General features: G+C 44.5%; 2 protein-coding genes across 2 annotated transcripts in view; one reads left to right on the top strand and one right to left on the bottom strand.

Moving 5' to 3' along the window:
* The window catches only part of PolA2 (DNA polymerase alpha subunit B), a 34,143-nt gene extending 26,005 nt beyond the window's left edge, over positions 1-8,138 (bottom strand). The window contains exons 1-6 of the mRNA XM_070535652.1: positions 7,937-8,138; positions 7,699-7,829; positions 7,511-7,599; positions 6,401-6,455; positions 6,201-6,310; positions 3,184-3,469 (exon numbers count right to left, since the gene is read on the bottom strand). Of these exons, the coding sequence (XP_070391753.1) occupies positions 3,184-3,469; positions 6,201-6,310; positions 6,401-6,455; positions 7,511-7,599; positions 7,699-7,829; positions 7,937-8,060 (795 nt within the window). The 5' untranslated portion in view covers positions 8,061-8,138. The remainder of the gene's footprint in view (positions 1-3,183; positions 3,470-6,200; positions 6,311-6,400; positions 6,456-7,510; positions 7,600-7,698; positions 7,830-7,936) is intronic.
* Positions 8,139-8,307: 169 nt separating this feature from the next.
* Positions 8,308-10,433, top strand: LOC135919178 (mucosa-associated lymphoid tissue lymphoma translocation protein 1 homolog). The gene has a single exon (XM_065452890.2). It carries the CDS (start codon positions 8,423-8,425, stop codon positions 10,136-10,138), a length of 1,716 nt encoding a protein of 571 aa, XP_065308962.2. The 5' UTR covers positions 8,308-8,422; the 3' UTR covers positions 10,139-10,433.
* Positions 10,434-16,215: the final 5,782 nt, after the last annotated feature.

Here is a 16,215-nt window from a genome sequence, read left to right as displayed (position 1 = left end):
AGTTCTTTCGTTCCGCCTGAGACTTTTTTTTCTCGACATTTTGACAGCAGCAAACAAAAGCCGCCATGTTGCAGGTTATGTGACCACGTGACTCACTTTTTCTTGGCTGTTTGTTTTTCGGCTGCCGCAAGAAAATCGGTCTCGGGCACATTAGATTGGTTGCCGCACGTTCCTGTCACTTTTCATAAACTTTGCCACTTGAAGCATGCTGACCTTCCTTCTTGCTAGTGTGAACATACCTTTACGACTATAGTCGATTGACTTCCGTCAATTCGACTCTGACGGGACCGACGAACATGATCAAGATATCCAGCAGGTCAAATTAAACAACATGCCGAAAAAGACCCCAGAACACGCCACCGATTCATTTGGCAGTATTTGCCAGAGTCTAACACACCACCAAGTCAAATTCACGGCTATTTTCCAGGAGTCAAAAGTGAACAAACTAACGTAGAAATGACATTAAAGCTCCTAAACAAAGTAGAAATCTAACGCGCAACCGGTGGATTCGGTGGATTCGGAGCTATCTATTCAAAAGATCCTTCTTTGTGCACAGTGCAGATGGCCGAACTACTGACCATTACACTTATCGTGGCGTCCCTCAGGGTGGGGTTCTTAGCCCCACTTTGTTCAACCTTGCAATCCTTGGCCTTGCCGACGTTCTACCGCATACAGTAAACCTCTCTATATATGCTGACGACGTATGCATATGGGCCTCGGCAGTTACACGTCTCCAGGTGCGTGCACGGCTCCAAAAAGCAGTGACTCTAACATCATCGTACCTGCGTGCGCAAGGCCTAAGCATTTCGACCGAGAAGTGCGCCTTAGTCGCCTTTACCCACAAGCCCATGACCTGGTACCCCATTTCTATTGACCACCAACCAATTTCGTACGCAAAAACTCACCGATTCCTAGGCGTTATTATAGACAGAGACCTTTCATGGAGCCCCCACATCTCATACTTGAAGAAGAGGCTTACTTCTATATCCCATATACTAAGGTTTCTTGCCGGTAAAACGTGGGGCACATCCGTGGCATCTATGCTTCAACTATACAGGACGCTCTTCCTAGGATACTTGCGATACAGCACACCAGTGCTGTCCAATGCTAACAAAACTAGCATCCATGTCCTACAGAGCATTCAAGGCCAAGCCCTTCGAACATGTCTGGGGCTACCTCGAAATGCTTCAACCGTGGCAACAATTGCCCTCGCGAGAGACAACCTAATAAGGACCTATATAGATATCGACACACTCCGGGCGCATGTTCGCCATATATCCAGAGTCCCTGACCACCATCTCGCTCACTTGCCTGAGAAAAGACCCAAGGCAGCGTTCTCCAGATCGATTGCGGCTAACCGGCACTCTTTGTCTTTGAGGCACTCACCCGCAACAAGAACGCCATCCCCTATGTGGTGCTTGAAGAAGCCTCCTGTGTACCTTGCTGTTCCAGGAATAGTGAAGAAAGCTAGCCTGCCCACCGCGGCTCTCAAGCAGACCACATTGGAACTTCTACATTTTTCATATGCTAACCGAATTCATGTTTACACGGATGGTTCCGTGTCCGAAAATTCAACGGGCGCCGTTGTTCTACCATCTCAATCGGTCGTCATCAAGTTCAAAACTTCTCACGTAACGACATCTACAGGTTCTGAACTGGCCGCTCTTCGCGCTGCTGTCGAATACATTGAAAAAGAACCGCCCAACAAATGGGCAATATTTTGTGACTCGAAAGCAGCCCTCCAGAGCTTGCGAAGCTTACGACGTGGCAATTATGAACAGCTGGTGTCACAAATCAACGAAACCTGCCATTGCGCATCTGAACGAGGACATGACATCATATTTCAGTGGCTGCCGGGACACTGTGGCATCGTTGGTAATCACCTCGCCGATGACGCTGCCCGACGTGCCCAGGCTGGCTCACCGACAGTCCTTATACCTTTATCCAGAGTCGACGCTGCAAGAAAGCTTCGCAGTCTTGCTCGTGCAATCACATTAGGTTGCTGGCATACACCACAGAACTCTAAGTGTCGTTCACACAGTCTCGACCCATCACTAAAACTTACATTACCAGCGAACCTTCCACGACGTGACGCAACACTGCTGTGTCGGCTGTGGGTAGGAGTAGCATTCACCAACTCCTACAGCTACCGCATTGGAATGGCGGATTCACCAATGTGCGCTAAGTGCAAGTGTGAAGAGACCATCAGCCACCTTCTGTGCCACTGTTCTCGCTTCGATAATCAACGTGAGACTCTCCGGTGTGCATTAAATAGACTGGATGACAGGCCATTCACGGAAGCGAAGATCTTGGGAGCCTGGCCTCACAGCTCATTGGCCCAAAAAGCAGTTAGAGCGCTTTTTCGCTACCTTAAGGCGACGGACTTGAGTGCCCGACTATAGACAACCTACACTTAAGTTCTCTCTCTTTCTCTTTCACTCCCCATTCCCCTCCCCACGCGTAGGGTAGCAAACTGGACTCAGTCTAGTTAACCTCCCTGCCTTTCCGTCTTCCCTTCTCTCTCTCTCTCTCTCTCTAACGCGCAACCAATTTTGTAGCAAGAAGAATGGCTAAGCGTCTAATATGTGCTGCACACTGGCCGCCAATTTTTTAAGGTCGGCTTTCTCGCACGGTTTTCTTTGTCTTTTTTTTTTAGTCTAAGCTTCGCCGCTGTACATTCGTGTTGTGTGGTCAAGCATGCAAATGCCGCAAAGACAGTTTCGGTGTCGAATCCGGTTGCATCTGCTGGCAATATTCAGGCCAATTTTGTTAAAAACAAAGACACACTCTGGGTAGATACTATAACCAGGCATTGTGTGCTGCAGTTATAGCTTGAAAATCTTCCTAGGGCAGGCCGAAAATAGGCGTTTTCGACGAGAGCTGACGTGTGCTCAACGCATTCATTATCCCCTAAGCTCAGCCAAGACAGCCGCTGTCACTAAAGAGGTCATTATTGGGGTCACCATAGGACTGATACATATGCATGCTGACTGGTCGAGTTCGAATTATCCAGCGAAGGCCAATTTTAGGATCGAAATAATGAAAGTTTGTGGCTATAGTAATGCATGGGCACCGGCCAGGTATTGGGTCAGGATCAAATTAACCCAAAAATAGAATTAACGGAAGTCTACTGTAGTACACTTCAACAAGAAAGCTTACAAGGGCAAGCAGAGTTCAACTCACCAGAATGAGTTCGGAAATGTTGACAAAAACGTCCTTCTCATCCATCTCTTCCTTCTGGTAGTACTCTGCCAGGTCACTGGCTGAGTCACAAAGACATCCAGCTTTGTCCTTCAGCTTTTCAAACATGTACATGACGTCAGGCTTGCAGACAGACCCAACGTAGACTAGACCAACTGGCACATCAAGGTCGCAGCTACACGTCCACACAGGGTTCTCGTGGTTCCTGAGGTGTGCAACGACAGCTCCAGAAGTGGAACGTGAAGAGTATTTAACTGATTGGTTTATACTGAAACAAAAAGAGAGAGAGAGACATTAGTTGAGAAATGTTTTCATAAACTGCAATGTCATAAATACTTGAGTCAAACTTCGAGGGATACTCAAGAGAAAAAAAGTTGGGCTGTATTAGAAAATTACCCTTCCACAAGAAAGCTACTCTTACTGTGAGAGCAGGCTTGGTAAGCCAGAAAAAATGCAACACTTCCTTAAAAGTGGCAACACTTCCTTCATGTTACCGCACCAGCTTGCCGTGATATCATGGACTTTGACGGCACCTGCTCGGGCCTAGTTAAATTATTGGACTACAATGGAGTGCACTGTGCTGTAAAAGAGCCATAGACTGAACATATCATGTTTTAAGAACATCACTGACTGTACCACCACGTCCCAAACACATAGGAATACTTTAAAATTTGGGACATTGGTGGAGCTATGCAGTGAAATTCAGAAAATGGGAGTTTGGCTTTAATTTTCTATTCTATTCTATAAACACACACACACACACACACACACACACACACACACACATTATATATATATATATATATATATATATATATATATATATATATATATATATATATATATATATATATATATATATATATATATATATATATATATATAGTGAAAGAAATACTCTCCTAGAAAAGTATTTTATCAGTATGAACTGATTTAGTGTTTTTCCATAGTGCCTTTTCAAGATCTGGTCAGCCTTGTTACATTGTTTTATATGAATATTTACATATTTACGAGAACACTAGAGGACAGCTCAAAGAAATGTATACAGTCATGCTGTACCCAAGTATATTGACATAAATCTGTACCAACAAGCTCAGTTCACCACTCTTCTACAACTCCTAATGCATCGAGCACTGTTTTCCTTTGGTCGTTTCATCACATTTGAGTATGCCTAAAGCTCTTCATTGGTGCCACCTGCAGAAAAACAACTGCACTTGTGTTCGATATTGTCCCTACTCTTTGCACTGTACCAAAGTATTCATACAAATATGTACCAATACCAACAATCTCAGTTTAGAAGCCTTCTACATTTTTTACTTAGCAAATATTAAACTGTCTGCATGTGTCATGGTTAAGAAGTGCATGCAGAACCTGACATGTTTTCAGCATATAATCAAACACTGCACTATCTAAAACCTTCAACATGTTCAGTGCATACCCTATAGCAAAAATTTGCAAATAAATATTTTGGACTTGCTTATCTTCACATATTTTCGTTAGAATGTTCATTCACACAATACTAAAGGCACTATAAGGTCCATAGTGGTGAATAAGTAGCTAAACATACGCTATTTCCCTCTTGTTGCAGATGCAGATAATGTTAACGCTACATGGATGATGTTAACAAGATTGCATCTCTAAGGCCTTAAGTTCTGATGTCCCTAACATGGGACTATGTGCACAAATTTAATGGCACTGCTTGAATAAAAATCTTAATTCATGAAGTTGATGCCAACTGACATATCTTAAACTGTCATAATTTCAAACACACAGCTTGTAAAGATCAAAGTGTCATAAAAGTCGAAATAGGGCAATGAAACCAATCAAATAACATATCAACTGAAGACAATTTTCCTTCCTTTATGCTTCTTCAAGCTTTGAAGCACTGGGTTTACAACTAAATCAACAACAAAAACAAACATCACAGTTCTGTAAAATGCTAGACAGTTCAATGCAGACCAAACCAACATGTTAAATCATGGTTTACAAGCATTTCTTACTTCAGCTCTGTGAGTTTTGCAATAGCTACATCCCAAAAATGCCAGCACAGTTTAATGTTGAGTATACCAGGTCAAATTTGCTCACTTTAACAGCCCTATAGATACAGTTTACAAAACTGAAATATATTCATTTTTGTTGCAAATTTATGGAGTTCTAGCCTGCACATTGCATTGTACTGAATTCCTAATATATTCATCAGTTTTTTCAGTTGTAGACACCGAATTCAGATGTTTATAAAGCACCGTAATATTGCATTTTTATCTATATAAAACTAATTTCCCTGAGATTGGTTCAGCTGTTGCTTAATGTGTTTCACACAGAATTAACTCGAAAGTCACGGGTGGTCCTAAGGTAAAGAATGTGTTTGGTAGGCTTGACACATCTACATATAGTATACATGGATTATATAGTCAAAAGATAAGAAGAGCTTATAAGAAGCGCTGCCTTTCATTTGAACTTCTTGTGCTCTGTATAGCAACATATAGGAGAAAAACATGGGAAAACAGTAGGAACGGTAGCTGTAAAACTTATCATGTATCACCACCATCTACAATGTGCCACAGCAGTTTATTTTGGCCATTTTTTTTCCCCCACGGTGTGTTGTGGATGTTGATGGTGCACGAAGAGTTCTTCTTTCTCCCTTTTTTTTGCTTTCCATAATGTTTTCTTCTATATTTTGCCATGTGTAAAATAAAACCTCCAGTTAAAAGTAAATACTTGTTTTTCATTCTTCTGCAGTATGTACATGCTGTATTACTTATGTAAACTGGAGCTGACATTTCCACTTGAGGCCCTCAATGCCATCAACCTTGCATTTATGTTGCAAGCACTGGCCCAACAGATGCATTAAATGTTGAAACAGGGGCTTTCCTAACACCACTAGCCCAATGAATGCGAAACCATACAAGCAGCCTAAAATGTTCAATAGTATTACTGTCTTGAGCTTTAACAATGTGGCCTTGCAGCTAGCAGCTGTATGATGTTTGCAGAAAATTTACCATTTTGGAGAAAATGATGCAGGTGAGAAGACAACAGAAGGGCTTCCTTTGGAAGACACAAAGCGCTTACTAACAGGTGCTTCAGGAGTTCTTTGGTGCTTCTTCAAACTCTAGAATAAAATATACAGGAATTGATAAGATTTCAGACAAGCATTGCAAGTGACAGGATACTGCAGTGAAACAAGACTGATTTGCCCAACCTCTTTGCTGGCACCATAGCTTTCCAAGATTTCATCACCAGCATCATCATCATTGCTGAAAATATTGCATAAAATGTATTAAGGTTTATAAAGTTAAAATATACTTCACTGTTGTAGCATATGCATGCATCAAATAATGGGAATGATGAAGTTTAACATCCGAAACCCTTGAAAAACACTGTAATAAAGGGCTACGCCATAATTTTGACTACCTGAGGATTCTTTACTTGTGGGAAAAATCACAATACAGACGAATTTTTGTATTTTTCCTGCTTTATAATGCAGATGATGCGACTGTAAATTCATCACTGCATGTACAACAGCAGAACGGCCTAGTTGGTGAACCACCATTGCTGAATGCAGTTGCAACAACTACTTGTCTCATGCTTCACGTAATGTAAGCAGAATTCCTGGTACAAGTAGTCCAAGTTGGCAGAACAAGTCATGAAACTAAGGCTTTTAGATGCGACTTATGCACTTGCTAAACACTGCAAATGGCAGCTCAACTTGCCCAAAGCTATAAGGTATGTGAATTGCATATGGCATCAACTTTTGCTCTCGCTGTTAGTGGCATTGAATGTAGGTGAAATGTGCTACTATAATGAACCAAAATAACAATTTTAACGTTCCATAGCAGCTTACAGACACAGTAGTTTGATATTTACTGTTTGTTATTCCATGTACAAAAAATGGGCTGGCATATTATATACAGCATCAGGAGGTCCCAGTGTGAGACCTCCTATCATTAGTGGGTGCATATGAGTATTAGAGCAGCAAGAACAGGGCGAAAAAGAAAGAAAGCGTCAAGAAATACAATCGGTAGGGAACACATTGTCAAGAGTAAACAAAAGTTAACAAGAAAACATGGTAGGCACCGACCATCAGAAGGCATTGTTACGTGAACACGTAGCACATGTGAATGTGTGCAAAGCTAAACTTTTTATTGACTTTTTAAGCTTCAGTTGCGCCCTTCTTGTCTCAGATATAGGATATAATACAGGAGCCGCAAAAGTATTTACTTCACTTAAATATACAGCCGCTCCATGTGCATAAGTATCTGGCCTGTAACTAGCGCACAGCTCGCTTAAAGCTACATCACTATTTACGTACCTGCTTGCGTTTGCAGTGAATATCCTCGGTGCAGTCTTCCTTGAAACCGGCGTTTTAGCGGAGGATTTGGAGTTGTCTTTGGCTAAAACCTAACATATGGTAAAAAGTGAGAAAAAATACGAATTGTTACAGACGTTGTACGTCTACGCCCCAAATGGCAAAGGTGATCTCACATCGAACTCTTTTACCTCTTGTTCCATTTGATCTAGCAGTGCCACTGTCATGTCGCCGACGTGGATGCCCTTTTTAATACTGAAAGCAATCCACGATGACGCGATCGTCTCGGGTGCCGACTCGTAAACGAGGCACAGCTCGCTCACTGCGTGAAATATGTGTCACAGAAACAAGAAAGAAACAAAGTTAGCCGCTTCGAAGACTGCCCGGAGTCCCGACAAGAACACGATGGGCAGGACAGAGCGTACTTACATTTTGACAGGCAGCTCGGCGTAATTTCCTCTACTCCAAACACTCCCAGTTCGTCCAAAAACACTTCCTTGTTGTCTCCAGAACAACCATTTCCTAACGAGCTTCCAAAAGCGTCGACAGACATCGTGTCGATGTAATGTGAAAGCCCGCCGAAAAGCGAAACCTACGCACCTACGTTTTCCCGCGAATGGTGTCGCTGTTCATTGGCACGACAAACATGGCTTCACTGCTCTCAGCTATTCGCAAGCAAGAAATATAAATATAGTAGCATTATACAATAATTTCGTTGACAGTGCTCTTTATGGTTTATGTTATTGTAGTTTAAGCGGTCACATAGAAGTAGATAATTTACGGTAGACAAGCCACTGGACAAGCCGCAGGCAAGACAAGCGGAGACACGTGCTCATCCGGCCCATCCCATTGGCAATGGTTGTGTTTAGCAATGTGAGTAAGCGCTATCAGTCGGTTTAATGAAAATTTTAAGCTATGTCAGCTCTGCTGAGTAATGTATTGTCGTTGAACAAACCTTTAACGTATCAGCTAATACGGGCATTAAGCTCCGACGAGCTCTGGAGAAGTTTACGGTCGGTTATTCCAGACACCTACCTCAGTGCAACGTTCTCACCAGCTTCAGCCGATGATCTCGTGCTTGCATTGCAGAACAGTTTCGTCTCACTTCATGATCTCGTAAGGTGGCTGGAACTCGTGAATGCGTTCGACGCGTTGCTTCTTCTGAAGCCCGATGAGCCGGTCGTCATTCGAGAGAATCCTCAGCCGCGTCTCGAGTTGGAAGCGCGGGCCGACGCTGTGCTCCGACTGACGTGCCGTGCCTCGTCATTTCCCCCGCCAAATTACCAGTGGTTTTACAACGGTGAGCCACTTGTCTGTAACCAGTCGACTTGCACAAGCCCTGTCCTCGAGATCCACAGCCCTACTCCAGCGCATTCGGGAAATTACACATGCCGGGCTTGGAGCATACGGGGCTCTGAAGCTTTCTCTAAACCTTGTAAAGTAATAGTGAAATCCCCTGCTTCATGCGGCAATGCTTCGAGAGAGCTGGCACCTATTTCCGCGACCGACAAGGTTGCCTTGATCATTAGCAACTCCAGTTATTCTCACGGTGAAACGCTGCCTCTCACCGAAAACGACGCAGAAAGCTTGGGCAAGGCGCTTGCAGCGCTCAATTTCCGCATCATAGCGTTTAAGAATCTGCGCAGAGGCGACATTGTGTATGCGTTAAACATATTCCAGCAATTCCTTAAGCCTGGCTTGTACAGCCTTTTCTACTACGCGGGCCACGGATTCAAAGAAGACGGGCGGGACTACATTCTGCCGGTCGACTGCGATGACAACGCTCCCGCAGAAGACTGCGTCTGCTTCCAGGAGATCGTTGAAGAAATAAGAGCAGCACCGTGCAGCCTCAACTTGATCATGTTAGACGCTTGTAGAGACACCAGGGAGCAGCCGAGCTCATCAACTGTCGGGTCGACTTCACGAACTAGTGGGATCAAACCGCAACATGTTCGAAGAAGCACTATCGTCGTTTATGCAACGTCGCCGAGCACTTCGGCCGTCGAAGTTGACGGTCATCCGAATGGCCTCTTTATGGAGCATTTCAGCAAACATGTGGGCAAGTCAGCCAGTGTTCATGAGGTGATCCTCCAAAGTTTAAAGGATTTTGAAAAGCACAAGCTTGCCAGCATGCAAGTGCCGGTGGTTAAGTATGACATTCCAGGCGACCACTCCCTTAGTGACGACATCCTGGACAGCTCAGTGTACCACCAAAACAACAAGCTGTGGTTATCTATCAGCAGTCTGCCGTCAAACAAGGAGTTTCAGATTGGTGACACAGAGCACACATTACGCATTGAATTTTCGTGCGAAAAAGAGGTGTTTTGCAACAGCATGGTGGTGGTTGCATCTATTGTGCCTTACATGCCAAATGTTCATGTAGACCTGCAAGCAATAGAATGTTGCGGTGGCACTGTGCTGCATCGCTCAAGTTCTGTTGTTGTTGTCTGTGACTTGCAGAATGTGATGTCACAGGTGCATTTAAAAGTTGCTCTAAGAGATCTAAACTCAACACGAACCCTGTACCATAGGAACATTAACTGTGGCTGGCCTTTGGTTACTTCTTGGCGTTTTTGTAATGAAATAACTTGTGCCGACAGAGATTATTCGTTTAATGTTCATGCAAAATGACTGCAATCATTTTCACTTGTTTAGTTATTCTGTTGTTATTACTTTATTGACTTTACACAATTGCAGAAACTGCAAAACATGCCATTTTGTTGCTTTTTTTGTTTCTACTATATTCATTTAAGTGACCACATATGTTTGCTAAAACTGATTCCCTGCTGGATTGTACTCATACCACTTCACATTATCATTTATTCATTTGGATGCTTGGCTTAAACTTGTTTTTTATTGAAACGTATGCTGTTCTGTATGTTGTATGTCTGCGTGATTACAAAGAATGTATGCACTGTCCGCTTCACTTTGCTGAGTGCTTGTAGCCCTTGCCTTATGGGGGTATGAACCATTGCATACTCCCGCAACAGTCCAGCTTTGTATAATTTTGGTAAGTCTGACTCTGAGTCAGGCTGGCTGAGTATAATTTTGGTGAGTCTGAGTCCGATTGAGGGGGCCTTAGTCAAAAAATAAATTTTCTGGTCGAGTCCGAGTGAATTCTGTTTATTTTATCGACCTATGGTTAATTTATAAAAAAAAAACATCGTTAGAATTGTGGCAATGGTGCCAATGTGACAAGAAAGAGACCCAGCATGGAACCATGCGGTCGCCATGTTGTCAGCAGCACAACACCCGGATATACTCTGCAACCTCAACTTCACTGCACCCTCAACGCACCCCAAGCTCAATGCCACTGACTTAATCATGTCATGTGCCGTACATAAAAAAGCGCGCACTGTGCTGGTTTTTATTCATTGTGAACAAGGTTCCCATAGGGGAGCCTGAACGTTAAAATGAATTTAAACACGAGCTATAGCGAACGTGAAGGACTGCCTGGACAAGGACAAGTTCCTAGGCGTCGTATGCATCTTACCTTGTGCAGATTGCTCGTAGGTCTACAATGGCGAGACTGGAAATTTCAGGAGGCGCCTTCAACAGCACAGGAATGATGTCAACAAACAACACGTGTGCCCTGGCCGAGCACTGCAGAAGCACATGTGACAGCCGAGAATTGTTCATCCGAAGCACGCCACACACCCGTTGTCGTAATGACAGCACTCTTCCAAGCTAGTGCGTGCCAGATGCCTTAATGATGTCATGCACCTTACATAAAAACTGTGTAGTGTGCCGGTTTTCAGTCATTGTGATCCTGTGGGGGAGCTGCGATGTTAAAACATTTTAAGATATTTTGGTGGTGCGTGTCCTGACACCTTCCTTTTTACTATGTATCATAGCGACCAGACTGGTTTCCGTCACACACTCAATTTTGTGATGTTACAGTGAAGCTGTTTACGTCTTGCCCCTGTATGTATTCCCCGAATGTGATCCCAAGGGTACCCCTTGGGATCACGTGTGTGACGATCCCGGAGATAGCGCAATATCGGGAATGCATTCCCAGAGCAGTTGGAGGGGGGGGGATATCCTGGGCGGCTTACGTCCGTCTAGGCGACAGGAATGTGTGCGCCTAAGCCGGAGGTAGTGCAATACCGGGAATGCGTTCCCAGGGTGGGGAGAGGGGGGGATACCCTGGCCGACTTGCGTTCGTATTGGGGGCGAGCTCCACCACAAGGAAAGGTGGCGCCACCGTCGGCGTGACGTGGCATGAGGGATCACGTGGACACAGCGGCCGCGTCGGCTGCTTCGGAAGCGCCGAAGCGAGCTGAAAACGAAAGTTTTTTTAAAGTCCTATATGCGCTGCGGTTCTGATTAAGTGGTGAGGCTTTCCCACCTTGGATGTTTCCTTGATAACGTTTGAAATCACTACAATAGGTAGTGGCTGCCTTTGGAGGCGTGCAGCATGGTGGGGTACTGCTCGGTGCCGCAATGCTGGATGAACGCAACTGAGTCCGGTGTCAACCTTATTCACACGTAGCCGCAGGACAAGAAGCTGCGTTAAGCTTGGCTCGTGAAACTTAGAACTGAAAGAGCCGGAAGAGCTCGAAAACGTTACACGCCCACGCACAAAATTTTATTGTACGCAAATAAACCCATGTTCTCCGGCAGGTGCGAGTAGCCAGTGCCTGAGCGATCGGCGGCAGCCATCTTTTGTTGCTTTCGGAATGGGGCAGCCTGTGGCTATTCAGAAAACGAAAGTTCTGTTTTGTTCGGCATATTACTGCATGTTTAACGCGTACGCGTCACTTTGACGCGGCGAGTTTTCGCGGTTTTGTGAAGTCGCATAACAGGCAGGTGAAGTGGGTGCAGCCCGAAAGCTTTTGACCAATAGCCGAGGGATAATGGCGAAAAGGCGTGGAAAAAGAAATAACTATTTTTCTTTTGTTCGGTCTAATCATGCAGAATCAGTGTGCCCGTGTCATATCAGATATGGAGCTGTCACTGTTCTCGTGACGTCACGCACAGACGGGCGAAGCGGAGGTGGTTCAAAAAAGTTTTTGACCAATGACGCAGGGCTGATTGCAGAATTGGAATAGAAAAATTTTGAATAGCTTTACGTTATATAGGCGCTTTATTTGTTTTAAATCTTGTTTGACAAATAATGAGGGACGGCGCCCACGTTGCCTGGGCTTCTGTGGTTATGACGTCACGTGCGTCGGAGGTGCCAGCGCGGCTACAGCAGCGGTTGCGGCATATGCATGAGAGGTGCGGTGACCGCGGCGGCGCTTGTGTCGGCGTAGTGTGGTGCCGTATAAAAAAAAAAGAATTATGATTTTATAATGTATGCAGCCCATGTATATACAGCCTAAACAACCTTGCTGATAATCCGTCCCCACGTGAATGTTGCGGCCCCACGAATTTGTTTTTAGTCAATATCAGAATGTATGCTACAACGAACATTGGATATACCAAAAAATTTTTAGTGTCGGACCCACTGCAGGCCTCGACTGTGTTTGACGTATTAAAACCGGATTATTACGAGAGTTTGTCGTGAAAAAAAAACTCAATGGCAGCAACTATGTTAACTGCTGCGAGATTATTACTAGTAATTAAGTTTTGTTGCAGTTTTGCAACACGGCCAGTTCCCATTTTAATGTCGAAAGACGGATAGCAAACACATATCGCAAAGCTTAAAGAATTTTGTGGCAAACTCATTTGGGAAAATGCTTGCGGAAATGTTTTCACACACAGAAGCTGCAATAAATAACGCTAGATTTTTTACAGGCTGTGCTAGGATATATTCGCGTCTGTTGCATTAATTCTTGGGCTTTATGGGCCAAAACCGCGATTTGTTTATGAGGCACGTCGTAGCACGGAATTCCGCATTAACTTTGACTACCTGGGTATCTTTAACGTGCCCACAATGCACGAGACACGGGTGTTTTTTGCATTTTCGCCCTCCTCGAAATACGGCCGCCGCGGCCGTATTCGATCCCGCGACCTCGTGCTTAGTGACGCAACACCAAAGCCGCTAAGCCACCACGGCGGGTGTCCGCCGCTGTTCTTGGCCAACGTTGGTCTTGTCAAATATTGGTCTCGCCTACAGCGGCAAGCAGTGATACCTATTCTTGGAAAAAGTCGCCAGGTCGCGCTTTAAAACACTCCATTCTTAGGAAAAATGACCAGGCTTAGCTTGGTTAAGCCAAGAATGCGTTGCATATTGCGCGAGTTGGGGCCCAGCTTTTCCTCCGGCTGTCGTGAAGTCACGTCACGTGGTTGCGCTATAGGTCAATGGTGGCTGCCCGGCCGCGCCCAAGGGCTGAACTGAGTGATTGCAATATGCAACGCATAAAAATAGAAGGAACCTAATAACAAACATAGCAAACTTAAAAGAGAATAGACCCACATATGAGACGCGCAGCAAGGAACAATGGCTCATACCCTCAATGGTGGCTGCCCGGCCGTGCCCAAGATTCCTTACAGAATCTAAACGAATGCCCTGCTAAATTCTATTTTTTATTATTACTTTTAAATTAATTATTTCTCATTCAACAGCACCTTCCTGATTTTATTTTAGCCGGTTATTCAAGCCTATTCAATGCTATTCCCATAGATAATAGGAAATTTATGCTATAAATTATTTTGGAATAATCCATCCATTTCTTGGCCAATCCCCCATCGTGGGTAGGAGCCACACGTGCCACAGGCTACAACAACAACAACAACAACTGAGTGATTGCAATATGCAACGCATAAAAGTCGCGAAGTCACTAGCTCAAAAATCACCCGCCGTGGTTGCTCAGTGGCTATGGTGTTGGGCTGCTGAGCACGAGGTCGCGGGATCGAATCCCGGCCACCGCGGCCGCATTTCGATGGGGGCGAAATGCGAAAACACCCGTGTGCTTAGATTTAGGTGCACTTTAAAGAACCCCAGGTGGTCAAAATTTCCGGAGTCCTCCACTACGGCGTGCCTCATAATCAGAAAGTGGTTTTGTCCCGTAAAACCCCAAATATTATTATTAGCTCAAAATTTTCTTTAACATTTTAATTGTTCCAAGATTCGTTATTCGTTCCAAGATTCCAATCGAATGACGTGTTATGTATCGCAATTAATTACACTAAATTCTAATAATTTTTATGGCGCATGCTTTAACTGCGCAATTGAAGTCGGCCAGCAGCCATAGCGCGAAGTTGTGCTATAAGCTCCCTGTCTAACACTTTTTCAGAGGAATAAGTACTTGAAATGCTTGCAGCGAAATGTACTATGCACTGCTGTTCCAATTAGTGTTTGCGCACTGTGTGAAAATGTGCCAATCGTTACCCGCCGCTGCTGTGAAACCTGGTCAGCAAAAGTTATCGTTTTGACTCAAATATACTATTTTTACTGTTCTAAAACTGTTGTCCCGGAAAGACGCGGTATACAAAGTAACTTCTGTAAAGTGACGGAAACAAAAGCGAGCTTCTCCAGGTCTGTGGCACAGCCAACTTCGGCGAGATCTCGACATTCTTAACCCCACAAAGCCCAAACACCATTCCACATCAAAGAAATTTAAAGCTAATTGTTCATATTTACATCTGGCCATGGAGACTACATTCATACAAAAAAGTGAGGATTCACTACTAATTACTGTGATAATTAATTAGTACTAATTTCAGAACTATATCCAACTGAACACGCCCTCCATTATTTCAAAAAACAAATATGGGCTATGTGTTTAGTTTACAACGCTTAAATAAGTATTTTGAGGCATCAAAATTTGCATATCGATAATGACACATTGGACTTTGTGTGGTAACAGGGCCCTTGGGCCACCTTTAATGCGATAGCGTTAAGGGCGCCCCCTTTCGCAAAAGAAATCAAGAAAAAAAAATCCGGTGTCGGCGTCGGACGTCGTTTCGCAAAAAAAAAAAAATCATTCCGAACCACAACCACGCAGGCCCTCCACGTGGTGCAGAGGCAATACTGAACTAATTGAAGTCCTCAGTAAAATGCGTCAGAAAAATCTTGGTGTACGTGTGACCTAAACACAACCTACAGAGATAATAGCGTCGTATTGTAATTTGAAGATACCAGAAAACAGAATTATGTTACGCGGAAACTCAAAACACCAGCCCATTTTCCAGCGTTTCTGCCATTCATAAAGCGGCGCAGCCCACTCGGTTCCTTGTAGCAACACCATCCAGATGGCGTTCCCGTTCGCGCATCCGCAAGAACGCTACGGTTGCCGGGAAGCGTGACAGGCAGTCCGGAACCTTTGAATGCTATCGCGTTCCACTCTTAAAAGCGAAGCTTAAGCGTCCTCCACATTTCTTATCGCAGTGGAGGAAGGCATTCGAAGTGAAAATAGACTTTTGCACAAACACTTTGCCGCAAAAAGTACTTCAGTGCGTTCATCAGAAGCGGAGTTACTGGCAATCAAACACGGCCTCCGCTGTGCTCCCGTTCCTTCTTCAATGCCTTGCACTGCGAAGGTTGCGGTGTAGTGTGGCGTGCTCACAACGCTGCGCGCAGTTCAAGTATCATTCTGGATGTTAACGTAGACGCCACGACTTCCGATTTTGGTGCCTACGACGCGCTAAAACGTAAGCCAAACGCGATCGTTCTCAGTACACTGTAGTTCTCAGCGAGCCACAGTGCGCTTAACCAGTGGACTCGTGGCGGCACCCCGCGGCGGCGCGCGGTACCTACGCTACGTAGCAGACCCCAGCTATCAATAGCAGCCGCGTATGAAAATCCGCTTTATCACGCAATA

Source organism: Dermacentor albipictus, chromosome 3 (assembly GCF_038994185.2).
Source record: "Dermacentor albipictus isolate Rhodes 1998 colony chromosome 3, USDA_Dalb.pri_finalv2, whole genome shotgun sequence".
Taxonomy (NCBI): Eukaryota; Metazoa; Arthropoda; class Arachnida; order Ixodida; family Ixodidae; genus Dermacentor; species Dermacentor albipictus.
The sequence above is the reverse complement of the archived record's forward strand: the minus strand, read 5'-3'. Positions and strand labels throughout refer to the sequence as shown.